Source organism: Vombatus ursinus, unplaced genomic scaffold (assembly GCF_900497805.2).
Source record: "Vombatus ursinus unplaced genomic scaffold, bare-nosed wombat genome assembly UNPS02000580.1, whole genome shotgun sequence".
Taxonomy (NCBI): Eukaryota; Metazoa; Chordata; class Mammalia; order Diprotodontia; family Vombatidae; genus Vombatus; species Vombatus ursinus.
In genome coordinates this window covers 30,880,511-30,898,348 of record NW_020940358.1, presented here as the reverse complement: position 1 = coordinate 30,898,348, position 17,838 = coordinate 30,880,511, and the positions used below count along the sequence as shown (strand labels likewise).

The window sequence follows — 17,838 nt, the reverse complement described above, 5'->3', positions numbered from 1 at the left end:
AGGGATATATCTTTTGTATCCTCACTATTTAAGCACAGTGCCTGGCCCATATTAAGTGTATAATAAATGCTTGTGAACTGTCTTGTTGACTAATTCCCTCTTCATATTATCTATGAAAAAAATTTGCTCAACTAATAATTTAAACAAAATTTAAAGAATGTTTAATCCATATAACACAACAAACTCCTCTAAAAAGTTCAATATGATGTGACATGAAATCCAAAAATGGAAATCATAAAACCTGGACTTAAAAGTCAAGAAATATAAATTCCAATCCCACCTTATTAACTTTGAGATGAGGAGCTGGTTACTTACCTTCTCAGAACTCTTTCCTTATCTGTAAAATGGGCATACTGCTGCTATGTGCGAGGTCATTCTGAGGAAAGCTCCATGCAAAACCTCAAAGCATTGTATAAATGAACCCATAGTTTAAAAGTCAACACAATCACCGGCAGCAACGAGAAAGACCAGAACTGGTGAGGATCACTGGACTTGCTGTACTCAGACCACACCCTGAGCACTGCCTTCAGTTCTGGGCACTGCATGTAAGCAGGCTTGTAGAGGATTAGACTGGTGAATGCCATAGGAGGATCATTTGAAAGGACTGAAGAATTCAGCCTGTGGAAGAAAAGATTTAAAGGGGACCTCATAGCTGCTGTCATGTGGATGAGAGACTAGACTTATTCCATTTGGGCCATGACAGTGGAACTATGAGCAAAGGGTCTAAGTTGCAGAGGAGCAGATTTAGCCTAGATTTAAGGAAAAAGGATCCCCTCAGAGCTCAAGTGAAAGCCTTGGGAAGTAGTGGGTTCCCTCAGTAGAGGTCTTCATGAAATAGCTTTAGGACCATCTGATAAACTTACTCAACCAGTTCTGAATTCAGCTACTGTCACCTCATCTGTTCATCTCGGCCACAAGTATGTATTTCATGAAAGCCTTTGTCAGATGCTTAGCTGAAATCCACTTATGTTAGATCCATTGCAGTCCCTTGACTTACAGAATTGTTTAAAAAAGAAACAAGCTTACAGAATCTGTTTAAAGAGGCCTGAGACCAGCCCATTCAATCCATACCTGAGTAAAAATCCCTTCCAAAACATGCTTTGTATCCATACTCTATGACCCAGAGAATCCACTTGCTACTCGCGTAACATTTAAGTATTTTGAACGTTTATTCTTTAATCTTCTTAGAAGGAATGGATTGCTAGGTAGGGGGGCAGGGAATGGTATATTCAGCAGTGGAAGAGATATAAAAAACAAATGTTACCAAGGAAAAGAAGCTTTTGAAGGGAGGTGAATGTTTAGCCTGGAGATTTAACAGGTTAGGGAGGAAAACCAAGGAAGGTTATATAGTTGTCTTCAAGTAGCTGAAGCACCGTCATGTAGAAGAAAAATTAAATTTGTTAAAGGGCATTAATAGGTGCAATGAAGTGGAAGAAGCAGATTTCAAATCAATGTAAAGAAAGGCTTCCTAATCACAATGGCTTTCTGAAAGTAGAATGGACTACTTCAGAAAGTAGCGAGTTCTCTTTTCATCGCAGGTTTTGAAGTGAAGTCAGATGTTGTCAGGGTTGTTAGAAAAGATTCTTACTTCATCAGGAAGAGGTTGAACTACAGAACATGTGAGGTTGTTTTCAACTTTCTAAGTCTATGATTCTATGAAATGGTTCTGCTCTATTCCTCTTTGCTTCCAAAGTGTATTCACTTTACTGGAGAGTTGAGTATGGGTGCAAGGGAATCCCATAAACAAGCTAACAAGGTTCTAATGAAACCAAAGATTTTATCTGAGTTTTACACACCAGTCACTTAGAACTAGAACATGTAGGCTCTCAGCTGAATGGTCAAGTTGGCTTGAGTTTGCCATCTCGTCTGAGGGTCCAAAATTGGTGAATTTTCCGTTTTATACTTGGAGTACAGTTTAGCCCAATGTCTTCTGTGGAAGCATTTTCAGACTTCAGAAATTAACCTAATCACCTCTATGTAAGGTACAGTTGAAATTGTTTTTTTACATAGTCATAAGACTGTGCTTCCAGCAAAATAACCAAGTCACAGGAGGAACTGAGAAACTATCCAGGTCTTTTACCTAGCTATCCTGCTCAGAAGCCTTCCTTATTTAACCATTATACTGTGACAACCAAGTTTCATCTTTATGATCGATGAAAAGCTGAGAGGAATAGTTTTAGCTTTGAACTAGAGGGTAAAAGTAGCTATCAAGGCTGCTAAAACTGTCATCCTCTCAGTCTTAAACTTGTTTTAAATATAGTTCACACCTTTCTTGAATGATTAAAATGAGTGTTTGGGCTTAAACAACCTGCTGAACTAGAGGTTTCAGAGTAAAAGAACATAATGGAGAGTGAATAATTTCCACCAAGGCCTTTATCACCTGTATCGTGAGGAGATTCTCCCACAGATGAGATCAAATAAAATTCTCAGACTGTTCATCTGGAAAGAATGCCAGTTCCTGGAGGCTGATTTATCTTCTACTAAGGCACTGTAATCACCCCTTTCTTCCCTCCCATCCCCCGTATATACACTACAAGTCCCCGTAAGCCTAACTGACCCCAGACCAGCTAGGGTACATGTAATACAATATAAATGTAGAGTCTGAAGATTACAATACTACAAAGAATACTGGAGGTAGGAATAGATGAAAAAAACAAAAAACAAAAAACTTGAGATACTAATGTACCTAGTGTACTTGGCCACTTAGCAACCAATTACATTAGTGAAGCTGGTGGCAGAGTTATGAAGATTTATGGAGAAGCCAGAAGGTGCTGATTGAGATGGGAGGCTCAGGGAAACAAAGCAAGGTGCTGAGTACTTGAGAAAGAGTAGAAGCTAAGCAAATAATTTCGGTGGTTAGAATCCAAAGGACACCTGAGAAAGTATGATCAGATTGCTTCAAGGAGAACAATTTTGAACTGAATCTGTAGAGTGGGCCTGAAAACCTGAAAGACAAGGATCTGGATTTCCTAGAAACAAAAGGAGCTGATAGAGATATCCTAAGTCTTGGACCAAAGAGCAGAAGTAATTTGGACCATTCTTCCATCCCCAAAACTGTAATGATCCTAAGGGTAAAAGATAGAGGTGAGATTAGCTGTCTAGAAAGGCAAAGAAAAAGGCAATTTATTAGAGAGTTTTAAACTGGCAAAATGAACAACATGAATCTATGTAACTACAATTTACCTCATCTGTGTAGTTTCCCCTACTGAAAGTTCTAATTTAATCCTAACTCTGATGTGAAAGCCACCTTAGCTTCTCAAAGGCTACATGAGCAGAACAAGCTCTGACAGTGTCTACCCAAGATGAAAAGGCTTTAAACACAGGCCTAGAATCCTACTTTTCTCTCTCATTTGAGAAAGAAGTTGGCTAGGTTTGGAGAAGCTCATCACCAGAAGGTCAGGAGACAAGGCCAGACGAACTCACGTTGGAACTATCTACCCCAACGAAATCATTTATCTTTTGGAATATTAATGGATACAACTTCAATATTCTCAAACTAGTAAAAAGCATCAATATGCACTTTAAATTGGTTGACTACAGTTTTAGTACAGAAGTGGACAAAGCAGGAAAAAAGTAAAAGGGGAGACATTCTGAATCCTAGAGGGTCAGTTAAAAAGAGAAATTCCTTGGGCAAAGAGTGTGGGGAATAGCACTGGAAAGTAATTAAAGACAAATAGTAGAGGAAACCAGAATTGTTTGGATCGTAGTATGTTAGCTGGATAGTACCTTGAAGCATCCAAAGACTTGTCAATATGTGATGGATGAGAGTGGGACTCCCCACTTTTTAAACAATACCATGGGTACTTGGAATGTTATTGCTCTTTCACATTCAATGATGATATTTTATTCTTTTCTAATGGTAAAAGACTGTGTTTAGAGGAGGGGAAAGATTACATAAGAAATCACTACTTTCTAGAAGCCCCTGTTCCCAAGTTCTGCCCAGTAATCTGGAATGACATTAATTTTTCCTGTCCTATTTGCACATCACCTTGGAAATACACACAAACAAGTCTTCCAAATCACTCTGCCCAAATGGCCTCTAAAGATGCTCAGAATTGCTTTAAGTTGTAGTACTTCTTCTAGGTTAAGGCTTTTCTGGCCTAGGGCACAGGGTCAGTAAATGTGAAAGTCTGGGCAGGCACAGGCTAAAAGGTAAACTTACTTAGGCTACTGCTACCTTGTAGTTTTTGTTTTCTCTTTCATTGTTTCTATAGGACTAAAATCACTAAAGTCATTAAGACATAAGATGATGCAATTCTAAGAACCTACCTAAAAACTACCTAGGCTTTTATTCCAGATCAAGGGAGAAATCTAGAGTCTGGTGTTACAACTATAAAGAGCAATCCTACTACTTCAAGAAAACAAAGCTGGCCCATTGATTGTTCAACTCATTAAATTTCCAATTTTTTTTTCTGGTATCATACCCGCATTGTGCTATATTCACTGGGCAAGAACCCTAAAGACAAGGCTCCCCTTTGAAATGAGGATTACAGCCCTAGAAAGAGGTTTGGACAGCACCACCCTCCCACTACTATGTTATCTAGCTGCTCTTAGTAAATCCCTAATACTATCATCATGCTTTGGTTGCCATAGGGTTTTTAAAATAATAGATCCTGAAGCATATTCAGAGAGGACAGAGATCATTGCACTTAAAAAACCCCAGAAACAAGGAAGGTTTTTTGGGTGGATGGCATGCCTCATTAAACCAGACTAGGGCAAATAAGACTGAGGTCTCAGATACTCCAATGATAAGAAGAAAGCCTAGAATCTGTATGTGTGGCCAGAGTTGAGCGTCTGCTGATGCAAACTGGCATGAATTCCAATCTCAAGGATCACTGACTGTTCCTTTTAATATAATAGTATTATGATGGTCAATGGATGACTTCCTTTGTCTTAAAAAAGCTAGAACCCAGAGTTTGACTAAGAGATCACAGGATCACTAGGCTGATAGGATAAGAAATGACAACGGAACATGCATATTAAATCTTTTCTTGAACAAGGTGAGCAATATAAAGAGTAATCAAGTCCCTCTTAATTACCTTAGTTCAAAAAAGCACAGGCCCAAATTCCTGTCATTTCAAACCACATACATATCCATTTCTAAATGGTGAATGTGAGAAAACATTCTCTCCAAATGCCCCATTCTACCATACAAAACATACACAGGAGGTGAATTTTACAAAATAGGCGGGTCTTCTATGATATGTTGGGGTTTTTTTTTTTTTCCAGGGAAATAACACAGCAATACAAATACTTCCCCAAATTAGTTATTTTGGAAACCTATCCCAAGAGCAAGGAGAGCCAACTCTCATGAGGAGCCAAGACATGTTCTTCTGGTACAAACATTTCCTCATTCTTAAAGCTAAATCCTCCCTGTCTCCAAGCTCCAGTGTTATACATGGGATCGTTTTCCACAAACAAAAACTGAATCAAGTTCTCAAATCTCCAAAGTTAATGATATTCGTGTAGGTTTTAGGTGAGTTTTTTGGTATGCAGAACACATCCGAAAAGCAAAATGTCTGTATCTGTCCAAAAATTGACAAAAGTCCGTTTTCTTCATTCACATGAATTCATCTGAATCATTGCCATCCTGTGAAAAGAATAGTGAAACCATTATAGTGGTCTTGAAAATGAAGACTTCCAAATTTTTTAATTCACACTTTAATTTTTTTTTAACCATCCACATACCCCTCTCCTCCTTCCCTGGTTGTTCATAAGCAATTCAATAATCATCCCTCTTTATCAACTCCAAATTACTCCAACTGGGCTAGTAGCTATTTTCTAGGGTGGCAAAAGAGGTCAGATGACTGCAAGTGAACTTGTGTGCTCCAAATTATCAAAGGCATTACCTAGTTCAGCACTAGACAAAGTGTACTGTGATTTTTTTAAATCAAACACACCAGAATTTTTTCCAAATAAGTGTCATGCCCTTTCAAAGTAGTTACTCTGATAAAGCCATACGTTCTTATTCCAAATATTATGACAGCTAGGTAGAATAGGGGATTTGGAGTCAGGAAGGCCTTAGTTCAAATCCTGCCTCAGACATTTATTAGCTGCGAAACCATGGGCATGTAACTTCATCTAAGCCTCAGTTTCCTCATGTGTAAAATGAGGATAACAACAGCACCTAGCTCACAGGATTGTTGTAAGGCTCAAAGGAAATAAAATGTAAAATGCTTTATAAACTTTAAAATACTGTATAAATGCTAACTATTATTACTGTTACAGTGTTATTTTTCAAAAATATTTCTAGAATTCCTCTTTGGAAACTCCCTTTTAAGGCCTGTGTTATATGCTTTTGAATATCACCCTAACTGCATATTTTTGCCCTGTGTGGGGGAGTGGGGCTTTGATTTCTCTGAAATATCCAAATCATTAGTAACCAAGTCTGATAAATATGGAAGATGATTCAATTTGGGGAATACCATTTTTTGGTTAAAAAATGAGATGTCTCTGCAGAACAGTAATACTGATTTTCTTGTGTGTGGCTCACAAATGAGCTCCAAAGGAAATTCCCAAAGCAAAGTTTCAAAAACAGTTTGAGCAAATGAAAGTATCACTGGGATAATGCTTGACTCTTCCAAGCTGACAATTTTGGAGGTAATAATGCACACTGTGGTTGTAATTTCTAGTCTGTCAGAAACTCAGTGCCATTTACTTTATGTACATGGTTCTTGCTGCCCTTCCTGTCTTAAAGCCCTGCTCTTCAAGCTTTTTCACTATAGGGCTACGCAGGAAAGAGAAAGAGATTCCATGCTAAAAACTCAATCATTTTGTGGCTTCTTAGTAGTTTGGACAGAGAGGAATGAAGGTCAAGAACACTGAGAAGTCTGGTGTTCACCTGTGGATTTTAGTCTATGGTCCGCTACAATCAGTACAGTTAGTTAAACCACAGGAAAAATCTATCACGTGTCAACTCTGGACATATAAATATAAAAGGCAGAATAATACAGGTATTTGTTTGACATCTAGACACTGTGAGAGACTGTACTTTTTTCTGGAGAAACTATGAGAAGAAAATTGATTTTCTATTATTCATTCAGGTACCAAACTGAAATAAAAGTGTCACCAAAGTTGAAGACAACCTTAAATGGAGGGCCTACAGAATCTTTTACAGGCCAACTTCAAACAAACTGATGGACTAAAATTTTTTAATTCAAGAGATTTAACTGATGACAGTGAAAATTCCTTAGAGGCTAGATCCTACAATTGGGGCTTAGTGGTGCTTTTAATTACTATTGGTCTATGTCTAAATGCTTCTGTTGAGCTCAGTAAATGTTTTAACATAGCAATCAGATTTGTTGCTGTTATTTTTGCCATATATTTATAAGATAAGGCATGGAGGAGTTGAGGGTAGGAAAGGCACAATAATTCCTTGTGCCTTACAATTTGAGATGTTAATTAATTTGGTTCAGTTCTTTCTTGGAAACTCGAACCAGATCCAAACCTGGTATAAAAGATCAAGCCTGGCGACCCCTGCAAAAGGAGGAAGCACAAGAGAAGCACGAGGATGGAAAGCAGGGAGGACAAGGAGAGGAAGGGAAGAGAGGAAAGAGGATCACAAGGGATAAAACCCCATGCTCTATAAATTACATTTCTCAGCATGGTGGTTTTAAACATCGTCACTAATCAGATGGGATATTAAAAGTTCCAGATTAATTCTGGCACAATGTCCAAAAGTTTTTATTCACTAATGCTTGGCATGAAAATGTTTGAGGTCACAACACAAGCTGGGATCCAGATTCTGATGAAATTCAGCCAGAAACATTCTTCATACAACAAATAACAGGGAGCTTTTATAAACAACGTTGATTTTGGACTTGGGATTTTCAGCAGGATAGCTTCAAGAACTCCAAGCACAGGGTCCCCAAGTGATAAATATGTATTACTTGTTGACATGGATCCTTTGTATGAAAGCAGCACCAGGGGCATGCATAGACCCTTAACTAGGGGTTCTAACGTAACTCTCTACTTTGGGTTTGAAACTAACTTTCTTATCCAAATGGGTGTGAGTGCTTCATAACAGCACAAATGAGACTATTGGCCTTACTAATCTTTCAGAAGTAGAATAAGTTATTAACAGGGTCTTAAATACTTTTTATAAATGGTTCTAATATTTTACCCAACAGTCAAAGGCATACAAATAAAACTACTAAAACATATGCCATAGTTCTACAAATGCTAGTTTTCTAGGAGCATTAATTCCAATGTTTTGCAAAGGATATAAACTGTTAAGCAACCCCACTTAAAAAAGTTTCAAAAGAAATCCTGGGAAAAGCAATTCTTATGAGATTCTTCAAGTCTTTGACAAAAGTTACAGGCGCTGTATTTTACAGAATGTTTCCCTCATAGTATGTGAGATGATTAAATAATGCACATATTATGATCTTCACCTCAAAAAGAAACTGAGGTTCGGAGGAGACAGTAACCTGCCCCAAATAAGAGTGCTAATTAGTCACAGAATTGGGATTCAAAACCAGTTCTGCTGACTGTAGGTTCATTTCTTTTTCTATCTAGCAGTTGTGTTCCTTCTCCAAAAGGCATGGTTAGCACAGTTAGAGTACACAGCATGCTTTCTTTTTTGTTCTGGCTGGAATTTATGACCCCAAGAGTTAAAAAAAACCTCCTTTGGGTAGCAAATGAATGTGAACACTAATACTGCTACTGAATTTTTTTAGTTCAGATGAAAATTTTGTTTCTGAATTTACTTCTAGGAAGAATATACTACCACATGGGTATAGAAAAAATTAAAAAGACAAATAATAAACATTCTTGTGTGACCAAGGCAGAGAAGGGCAGGGGGAAAATAAACAGAAAAGGCCCTAAAAGATCACTTACAATGGACATCCATAATAATTTCATTTTTAAAAGTCCAATAAGGAGGAGCAAAGATTAAAACTGAGGCTTAAAGATAACAGAATCCAGCCCCAGTGTAAAACAGATGCCAACTAGTCTGTAAGAGGAATATAATCAGGGATATCACCAATAAGCATTCAATTATTCCTAAACAAATTATTTTAAACCAAGCTCACTTAAAGGTACGATATTAAAGCAAACAACCTGGAATATACCTGATTTGAAGACATATTCTCAGACTTCATTAGTGAAGAATAACTCCTAGAAGAGAAAAGATATTTTAAGTAGTGTTAGGGTTTTTCTGGAGGAGGTGATATATTTATTTTTTCAACTAGTATGTATTTTCTATTTTAGCACTAGCCTAGACAAAAACTATAAGTAAAAATGAGTTTAAAAAATGTTGTTCTCACATATACTATTGTATTATCACATACAATACTGTCACATATTACTACTGCATAATCAAAGACAGTATTTCTAAGGCATTGGAAAATACTGAAACGATAAAAGAACTGCTTACATTTCCACGGCAAGTGGAAAGAGAAGGAGAAGACTAAAGATACTCTAAAGCAATTGGGAAGACAAACACCCACCCAACTAAAAATTCCTCAACATTGCAGGTGGTAGGTACAAAAAGAAGTATAAGATATGTTTCCTAGCCCGTAGTTGGGGAAACAGGACTCATACACATATTAAAAAATAAATAAATAATAATTAAGTACTAAAATATGCGTTACAGAAATTCAAAGAATGGATATATCAGTGGTGTGGAATGGTCAAGGAAGAAATGGGACTTGGGTCAAATTTAACAGAGAGGATTTTAGCCCGACAGAACACATCCTAACCAGAGAAGAAACCCTCTGCTCCAAGGGAGGCAATTTGGTGCAGAGAATTCAATTCAATTCAACCAGTAGAGTGTCAACGGTATGTCACTAGCACAATGCTAGGTGCTGGAAAGATCATTGGCTTTAGAATCAATAAAGCCGAGAGAGAGAGAAAGAAAGAGAGAGAGAGAGAGACAGAGAGAGAGACAGAGAGAGAGAGAGAGAGAGAGAGAGAGAGAGAGAGACCATTGATTCCTGTGGGATCTCTATGATCTCTAATGATGGATTTTGGAGGTGAAATTTCAGAAACCCTGGAGTAAAACTCCAGGCCTATGCAAATTTGTAATATAAGCAGCTTGCTTTTCATTTTAAGTATATAAGCTTAACATGCTATTTTCAAAGCTGCACTGTTACATAATAATCTTTGTTCTGTTCTATGTGTTTTTTAAATGCTTAAGTGTCCTCTTCTTTTTTTTTAAATTTAGTTAACCCCACTGACGCTTTACCTCTCTTCTGCCCAATTTTCTCCCCACCTCCTGAAAGAAATACAAAACCTGTGTTTCAGAAAAGTATATTCAAGTAAAATTATATCTTCACATTGGCCATGTCCAAAATGTATGTCTCTTCTGCATCTTGAGTCCATCATGTCTGAATCAGGAGGTGGATAACAGCATGTTTTATGAGCAGTCCTCTGGAATCATGGCTAGTCATTACACTGATCAGAGTTATTCAGTCTTTCAAAGTTGTTTTTCTTTACCATGTTGTTTTTGTATAAATGGTTCTGCTGGTTCTGCTTACTTCATTCTGCATCTCTTGATGCAAGTATTTCCGGGTTTCTCTGAAACTAACTCTCTTTTGATTTCTTAGGACACAACATCATTCCATTATGTTCATATGTCATAATTTGTTCAGCCATTCATTCCCCAATTGGTGGGCACTTCTCACCCTTAGTTTCCAGTTCTTTGATATTACACAAAGAGCTATGATAAATATTTTTGTACTCATGGGCCCTTTTCCTTTTTTTTTTTTTTTTTAACTTTTTTGGGTAAAAGTCTAGTAGTGGTTTCACTGAATCAAAGGGAACAGACATAGTGTAGTGACATTGGCGGTACTGTTCCAAATTACTTTCCAGAATGACTAAATGAATTCACAGATCTACCAAACAGTATACTAATGTGCCAAACAGACAGTTTTCAAAAGAAGAAAGGCAAACTATCAGTACTCCTATAACAAAATGCTCCAAATCACTAAAGAGAAATGCAAACTAAATTAAGATTCTACCTCACATCCATGAGATTGGCAAAAATGACAAAAGAGAAAAATGGCAGTTGTTACAGGGGTTTTGAGAGGATCAGCACGTTAATGCACTATTGTTAGAGTTGTAAATTAATCAAACTATTCTGGGAAAGCATTTTATTAACTATATCCCAAAAAGCCACTAAACTGTGCATGCACCTTGACCCAACATTACCACTACATTAGACTATCCCAAAGAGGAGACAGCAGGAAATGACCAATCTGTACAAAAATATTTACAGCAGCACTTTTTGTGATTGCAACAAACTGAAAACAAAGTGCAGCACACAACAGTTTGGGAATGACTAAACAAATTCCAGTATGTGAATGCAATAGAATATTATTGAACTGTAAGAAATGACAAAAAGGAAGCATTTCCAATAATATCAAGGGTGAAACAAGGATGTCCATTATCACCACTGTTGTTCAATATCTTACTGAAAACATTAGCTTTAGAAATAAGAAAAAGAAATTGAAGGTATTAGAATAGGCAAATAAGAAACAAAGCTATCACTCTTTGCAGATGACATGATGATATACTTAGAGAATCCTAGAGAATCAAGTAAAAAACTACTTGAAATAATAAACAACTTTAGCAAAGTTGCAGGCTATAAAATGAACCCACATAAATCATCAGCATTTCTATATATTACCAACAAAGCCTTACGACAAGAGATAGGAAGAGAAATTCCATTTAAACTTACTGTAGACATTATAAAATATTTAGGAGTCTACCTCCTGAAACAAACCCAGGAACTGTATGAACACAATTACAAAACACTTTTCACACAAATAAAGTAGATCTAAATAACTGGAAAAACATCAGGTGCTCATGGGTAGGCCGAGCTAATATAATAAAAATGACAAGACTACCTAAGCTAATTTACTTATTCAGTGTCATACTAATCAAACTACCAAAAAATTATTTTATAGAGTTAGAAAAAATAATAACAAGATTCATTTGGAAGAACAAAAGGTCCAGAATATCAAGGGAACTAATGAAAAGAAATGCAGGGGAAGGTGGCCTAGCCATTCCAGATCTTAAATTGTATTATAAAGCAGCAATCATCAAAACTGCTTGGTACTGGCTAAGAAACAGAGTGGTAGATCAGTGGAATAGGTTAAGTATGCAAGACACAGTAGTCAATGACTATAGTAATCTATTATTTGATAAACCCCAAGACCCCAGCTTCTGGGATAAGAACCCACTCTTTGAAAAAAACTGCTGGGAAAACTGGAGGAGAGTATGGCGGAAACCAGGCATTGATCAAAATCTTACACCATATACCAAAATAAAGTCAAAATGGGTTCATGATTTAGATATAACAGCTGATGCTATAAGCAAACGGGGAGAGCAAGGAATAGTTTACCTATCAGATTTATGGAGAACAGAAGAATTCATGACCAAACAAGAGATACAGAACATTATGAATAGCAAAATGGATAACTCTGATTACATTAAGTTGAAAAGTTTTTGCACAAACAAAGCCAATGCAACCAAGATTAGAAGGAAGGTAGAAAATTGGGAAAGAATTTTTACAACCAGTGTCTCTGATATGGGCCTCATTTCTAAAATATATAGAGAACTAAGTCAAATTTATAAGAATACAAGTCATTCCCCAACTGATAAATAGTCAAAGGATATGAACAGGCAGTTCTCAGATGAAGAAATTAAAGCCATCTATAGTCATATGAAAAAATACTCTAAATCATTATTGATTAGAGAAATGCAAATCAAAACAACTCTGAGGTACCACATCACACCTATCTGATTGGCCAAGATGACAAAACAAGAAAACGATAAATGTTGGAGAAGATGTGGGAAAATTAGAGCACTAATGCATTGTTGGTGGAGTTGTGAAATGATCCAACCATTTTGGAGAGCAATCTGGAACTATGCCCAAAGGGCTATCAAAATATGCATACTCTTTGACCCAGCAATAGCACTCCGAGGGCTGTATCCCAGAGAGATCATACAAATGAGAAAAGGACCCACATGTACAAAAATATTTATAGCAGCTCTTTTTGTGGCAGCAAAGAATTGGAAACTGAGAGGATGCCCATCAGCTGGGGAATGGCTGAACAAGTTATGGTATACGAATGTAATGGAATACTACTGTGCTATAAGAAATGATGAACAGGCTGATTTCAGAAAAACCTGGAAAAATTTGTATGGTCTGATGCTGAGTGAAGTGAGCAGAACCAAGAGAATGTTGTACACAATAACAGCCACATTGTGCAATGACTAACATTGATAAACTTAACCCTTCCCAGCAATACAAGGATCTAAGGCATCTCCAAAGGCCTCGTGATGGAAAATGCTATATACATCCAAAGAAAGAACTATGGAATTTGAATGCAGATTGAAGCATACTGTTTGCTATTTTTTTTCTCTTCTGTTGAGTTTTGTTTCCTCTTTATGGTGGTTCCTCCTATTGGTTCTAATTCTTACTCAGAACACCATTAATGTGAAAATGTTTAATAGGAATGTATATGTTTAGCCGATATCAGATTGTGAGCCATCTTGGGGAGCATGGTGGGGAGGAAGGGGGAGAAAAATTTAAACTCAAAAGCATATGGAAGTGATGGTTGATAAATCAAAAGAAATAAAAAAAAAAACACACAACTCTTTCCTTAAAAAAAAAAGACAAAAAGTATGGATTCAGAGAAACTTAGGAAGATATCTATAAACTGATACAGAGTGAAGAGAACTCAGAGTGATTTATACAACTAAAATAATGCAAAGCAAAGCAACTCTGAAAGATGTAAGAATTATGATCGTGAATAACTAATCACAAGTTCAGAAGACTGATGAAGCATACTTCCTACCTCTTTGGTTTTTTTGTTTTTCGCTTTTTGCTGAGGCAACTGAGGTTAAGTGACTTGCCCAGCGTCATAGAGCCAGTACCTGTCAAGTGTCTAAGGTTGGATTTGAAGGCAGGTCCTCCTGACTCCAAGGCAGGAGCTCTATCCACTGCGCCACCTAGCTGCCCCTCTTCCCACCTCTTTGGCAGAGAAGTAACAGATTAGAAATGCAAAATGAGATAAACATTTTCAAAGATGACTAATGTGTGAATTTGTTTTGTTTGACTATACATAGAATAAGGAGGAGCTTCTAGGGGATGGAAAGCAGTTAGGGCAGAAGGTAGTAGGTACTCAGTAAGAGATCCAAAAGAAAAAAGAAAGAAAAGATCATCAATGACAAATTATCATATACTATCCTCTTTTCATCTCTGTAAATTGAAATGTTCATGTTTGTTGATATTTGTGGTCATAATCAAAATGTACTTTTAGAAGAAAGGTAATTCTGGACATTTTGATTATATGGAATTGAAATGTTTCTGCACAAACAAAATTAATGAATCTATGATAAAAAGAGACAGTCAAATAGGGAAAAAAATCTTTGTATCAAAATCTTCAGATAAGGGTTTTGTATCTAAGATATATAAACCACTAACATATATAAGACTAAAAACCACTCCCCTATGGATAAGTGGCCAAAAGATAAAAATAAATATTTCCCAAAAGAACTGCAAACTATTAACAATCACATGAAACAATTCTCCAAATCATTAATAAGAGAAATGCAAATTAAAACAACTCTGAGGTTTCACCTCACACCCAGCAAATTGGCAACAATGACCAAAATATGAGAATAGTCAATGCACTAGTGTAGACTGTTGGTGGAACTGTCAATCAATACAACTACTGTGAAGAGCAATCTGGAATTATGCAAATAAAATCACTAAAACGTCCATACTCTTTAATCCAGAGAGTCTACTACTAGGCATACACCCTAAGGAAGTCATTTATTTATAAGAAATGTCCGTATGCGCCAAAATATTTATAGCAGCACTTTTTTGTGGTATCAAAGAACTAGAAACAAAACTGATGCCCACTAACTGGGGAGTGACTAAACAAATCGTAGTACATGAATGTAATGGATTATTACTGTGCTATAAGAAACAACAAATATGACAAATACAAAGAAGCACAGAAAGACTTGTATGAAATGATGCTGAGTGAAGTAAGCAGAGACATTAGAAAATACCATAAAAAACTGAATTAAAAATTACAAAAAACAAGCATGGCCCAAAATAAAGAGATCTGAGAAGACACTCTCACTCCTTTGCAGACATGAGAGGTACACAGGCATAGAACACTGCATATATTTTCAGTTTTTCAGTGTATTGATCAGTTTTGCAAATTACCTTTTCTCTTCTTTTTATTTAAAACAAATAGTCTTTGTTATAAGATGGCTTCCTGGGTGGGAGGAGTGAGGGATTAAAATAAATCAATTAAAAATTACTTCAAAAAAAAAAAGAAAGCTAAGAAACACTTGGATAACATGGCTAGGTAGTGGAGACCCAAAATTCCTGGAAAGAGTAACAACATAAATGGTCCTTTGGGAAGATCAGTGAAGATCAGTCTAGTAGTGGTGTGCAAATAGGACTGGAGAAGGTAGAGAACAAGGCAGTGAAATTAGTTAGGAGACTACTGTTAAGAGTCCAGAGTGAGGACCTGAACTAAAATGCTGAAAGTGAAAATGACAAGAGATGCATCTAAGAAATACCTAAAAAGAAAAAGAATTAACAATTAATCATACATTGGGTTTAGAAGATAAAGGAGAAGTCAAAGATGATATAAAAGTTACTAGTCTCACATGACAGAAGAACAATACTGACACTGAAATGAAGAAGCTGAGAAGTGGAGCTTAATTGTGGATGATAAATATGGTTTTATACAGGACAAGTCTGAGGGACAGTTAAAGAGAGATGTTCTAGAGACAACTGGAAATTAGACATAAGAATACAGGGGAGAAGTTAAAGCTGGAGATACAGATTTGAAAGTTATCAGAATAGAGATGAGAGTTAAAACTATTAAAGATGATCTTTCCCAAGGATTAGGAAAAAAGACCAAAAAGCTGCAGACAGGAATATGTGTCATCAATATTATTCAATATAGTTCAGGCCTCATTTCTCAAATATATAAAGAACTTTGTCAAATTTCTAAGAATATGAGTCATAACCCAATTGATAAATGGTCAAGGAATATGAACAGGCAGTTTTTTGACGAAGAAATCAAAACTATATATAATCATATGAAAAAATGCTCTAAATATTATTGATTAGAGAAATGCAAATTAAAACAAATTTGAAATATCATCTTACATGCATCAGTTGGCTAAAATGATAGATACCCTTCAATTGTGCAATGGTTGAACAAGCTATGCGTATGACTGTGATGGAATACTACTGTGATATACAAACTGATGAGTTGGTTGATTTAGAAAAACATGGAAAAACTTAGCCCTATGAAGGAAAATGCTATCCACTTCCAGAGAAAGAACTGACAAATAGAAATATGCACAGCATGGTCTTACATATATGTATATGTGTGTGTGTGTTTATAGATATATACTTATATTTATATATATTTACATTTAATTGTAGCCTTCTCTAGGGTGGGGGGGGTGAGGAAAGGAATAAACTAAAAAGTGAACAGCAGGGACGGTTAGGTGGTGGAGTAAATAGAGCACCGGCCCTAAAGTCAGGAGGACCTGAATTCAAATTCAGCCTCAAACATTTGACATTTATTAGCTGTGAAACTACCAGCAAGTCACTAAACTCAAACCGCCTAAAAAAAAAAAAAAAAAAAAAAAAGAATAGGAAAAAAAAAGTGAACAGCAGAGAACAAAAGAAAACCTAGTTCCAGGAAGCACAGAAAAGCTAGGTAGTTTTTAAAACAATGTGTAATATTTTTTACATAGGTTTTCTTGAAATGGACATTTATTGTTTTATACTGAATCCTCTCCTATGTTCTGCTGTGTACATGGAAAGCTTTTTTTTTCTTTTCTTGTTTTGTATTTAAGTTTAAAATGAATAAAAAATGTTAAAAAAAAATCATCAGGGGAGGAAGTTAGGGAAGGGCTAAAAGGTACCTCAGAGATCATGTTAAGACCAGAAAGGTTAAACTTGCAGCCCACAGTCCAGAACCAGATTAAAATGTCACTGGCAAATGTTTAACAAAATAAATAAAAATACAACACAACACAGATGATGTTGATTTGAAGTTTTATCTATTTCTATTTGCATTCTGGCAAAAGATCTAATCAAAAGACCTGACACTAAGAATCTAATCAAAACTGTTTATTTTAAGGGGCAGCTAGGTGGCAAAGTGGATAGAGCACCAGCCCTAGAATCAGGAGGACCTGAGTTCAAATCCGGGCTTAGACACCTAACACTCACTAGCTGTGTGACTCTGGGCAAGTCACTTAACCCCAATTGACTCACCAAAAAAAACCTTTATTTTACAAAGGAGAAAACTAGAAATCCATCTCTGAGGTCAGTCCCACAGTTCCAACTCACCTAAGTTCATCCATTTCCTTCTTCTTCTTCATTTCCTCTTTCTCTTTCCTCTTCATTTCTTGAATTTGAGCTTTCTTCTCATTCCTCTCCTCTCGGTCTCTGCATTCCTTTTCTGCTGCTAGGTCTGGGAAACGTTCTATTTTGGTCTTTTCTAATCGGTTCAGAATCTCATTTACTTTCTTCTCCACTGTTACAATTTTCACCTTGGTGAAGAAAAGGGAAATTGGGGTGGGAGTAGGAAGGAAAAGAAAGCTTTTTTTGTTCTTTGGAATAAGTTATTTTCCTGCTTAAAGGTGGTGGCTAGGACAGAGAAGAGGGAGAAAATGTTGAGGAACCTATCCGGGGAGCCCACGACTATTATATATATATGTGATCACTCAAGTTTATTTCCTTTTTTTTTTTTCAACTTAAAACACAGTCACCCCTCAAAAACATAGTGAGTGCTAGATGGAAAAACTGAGTACTACACTCATATAGGAGCCTATTTCCTTCAA

The 17,838-nt window shown here is 36.4% G+C and overlaps 1 protein-coding gene across 2 annotated transcripts in view; it reads right to left on the bottom strand.

Moving 5' to 3' along the window:
- Nucleotides 1-3,095: 3,095 nt before the first annotated feature.
- The window catches only part of CCDC25 (coiled-coil domain containing 25), a 43,570-nt gene continuing 28,827 nt past the window's right edge, over nt 3,096-17,838 (bottom strand). For both annotated transcript variants that reach the window (XM_027852258.1, XM_027852259.1), the window contains exons 7-9: nt 17,345-17,547; nt 9,072-9,117; nt 3,096-5,590 (exon numbers count right to left, since the gene is read on the bottom strand). In XM_027852258.1, the coding sequence (XP_027708059.1) occupies nt 5,561-5,590; nt 9,072-9,117; nt 17,345-17,547 (279 nt within the window). In that variant the 3' untranslated portion in view covers nt 3,096-5,560. The remainder of the gene's footprint in view (nt 5,591-9,071; nt 9,118-17,344; nt 17,548-17,838) is intronic.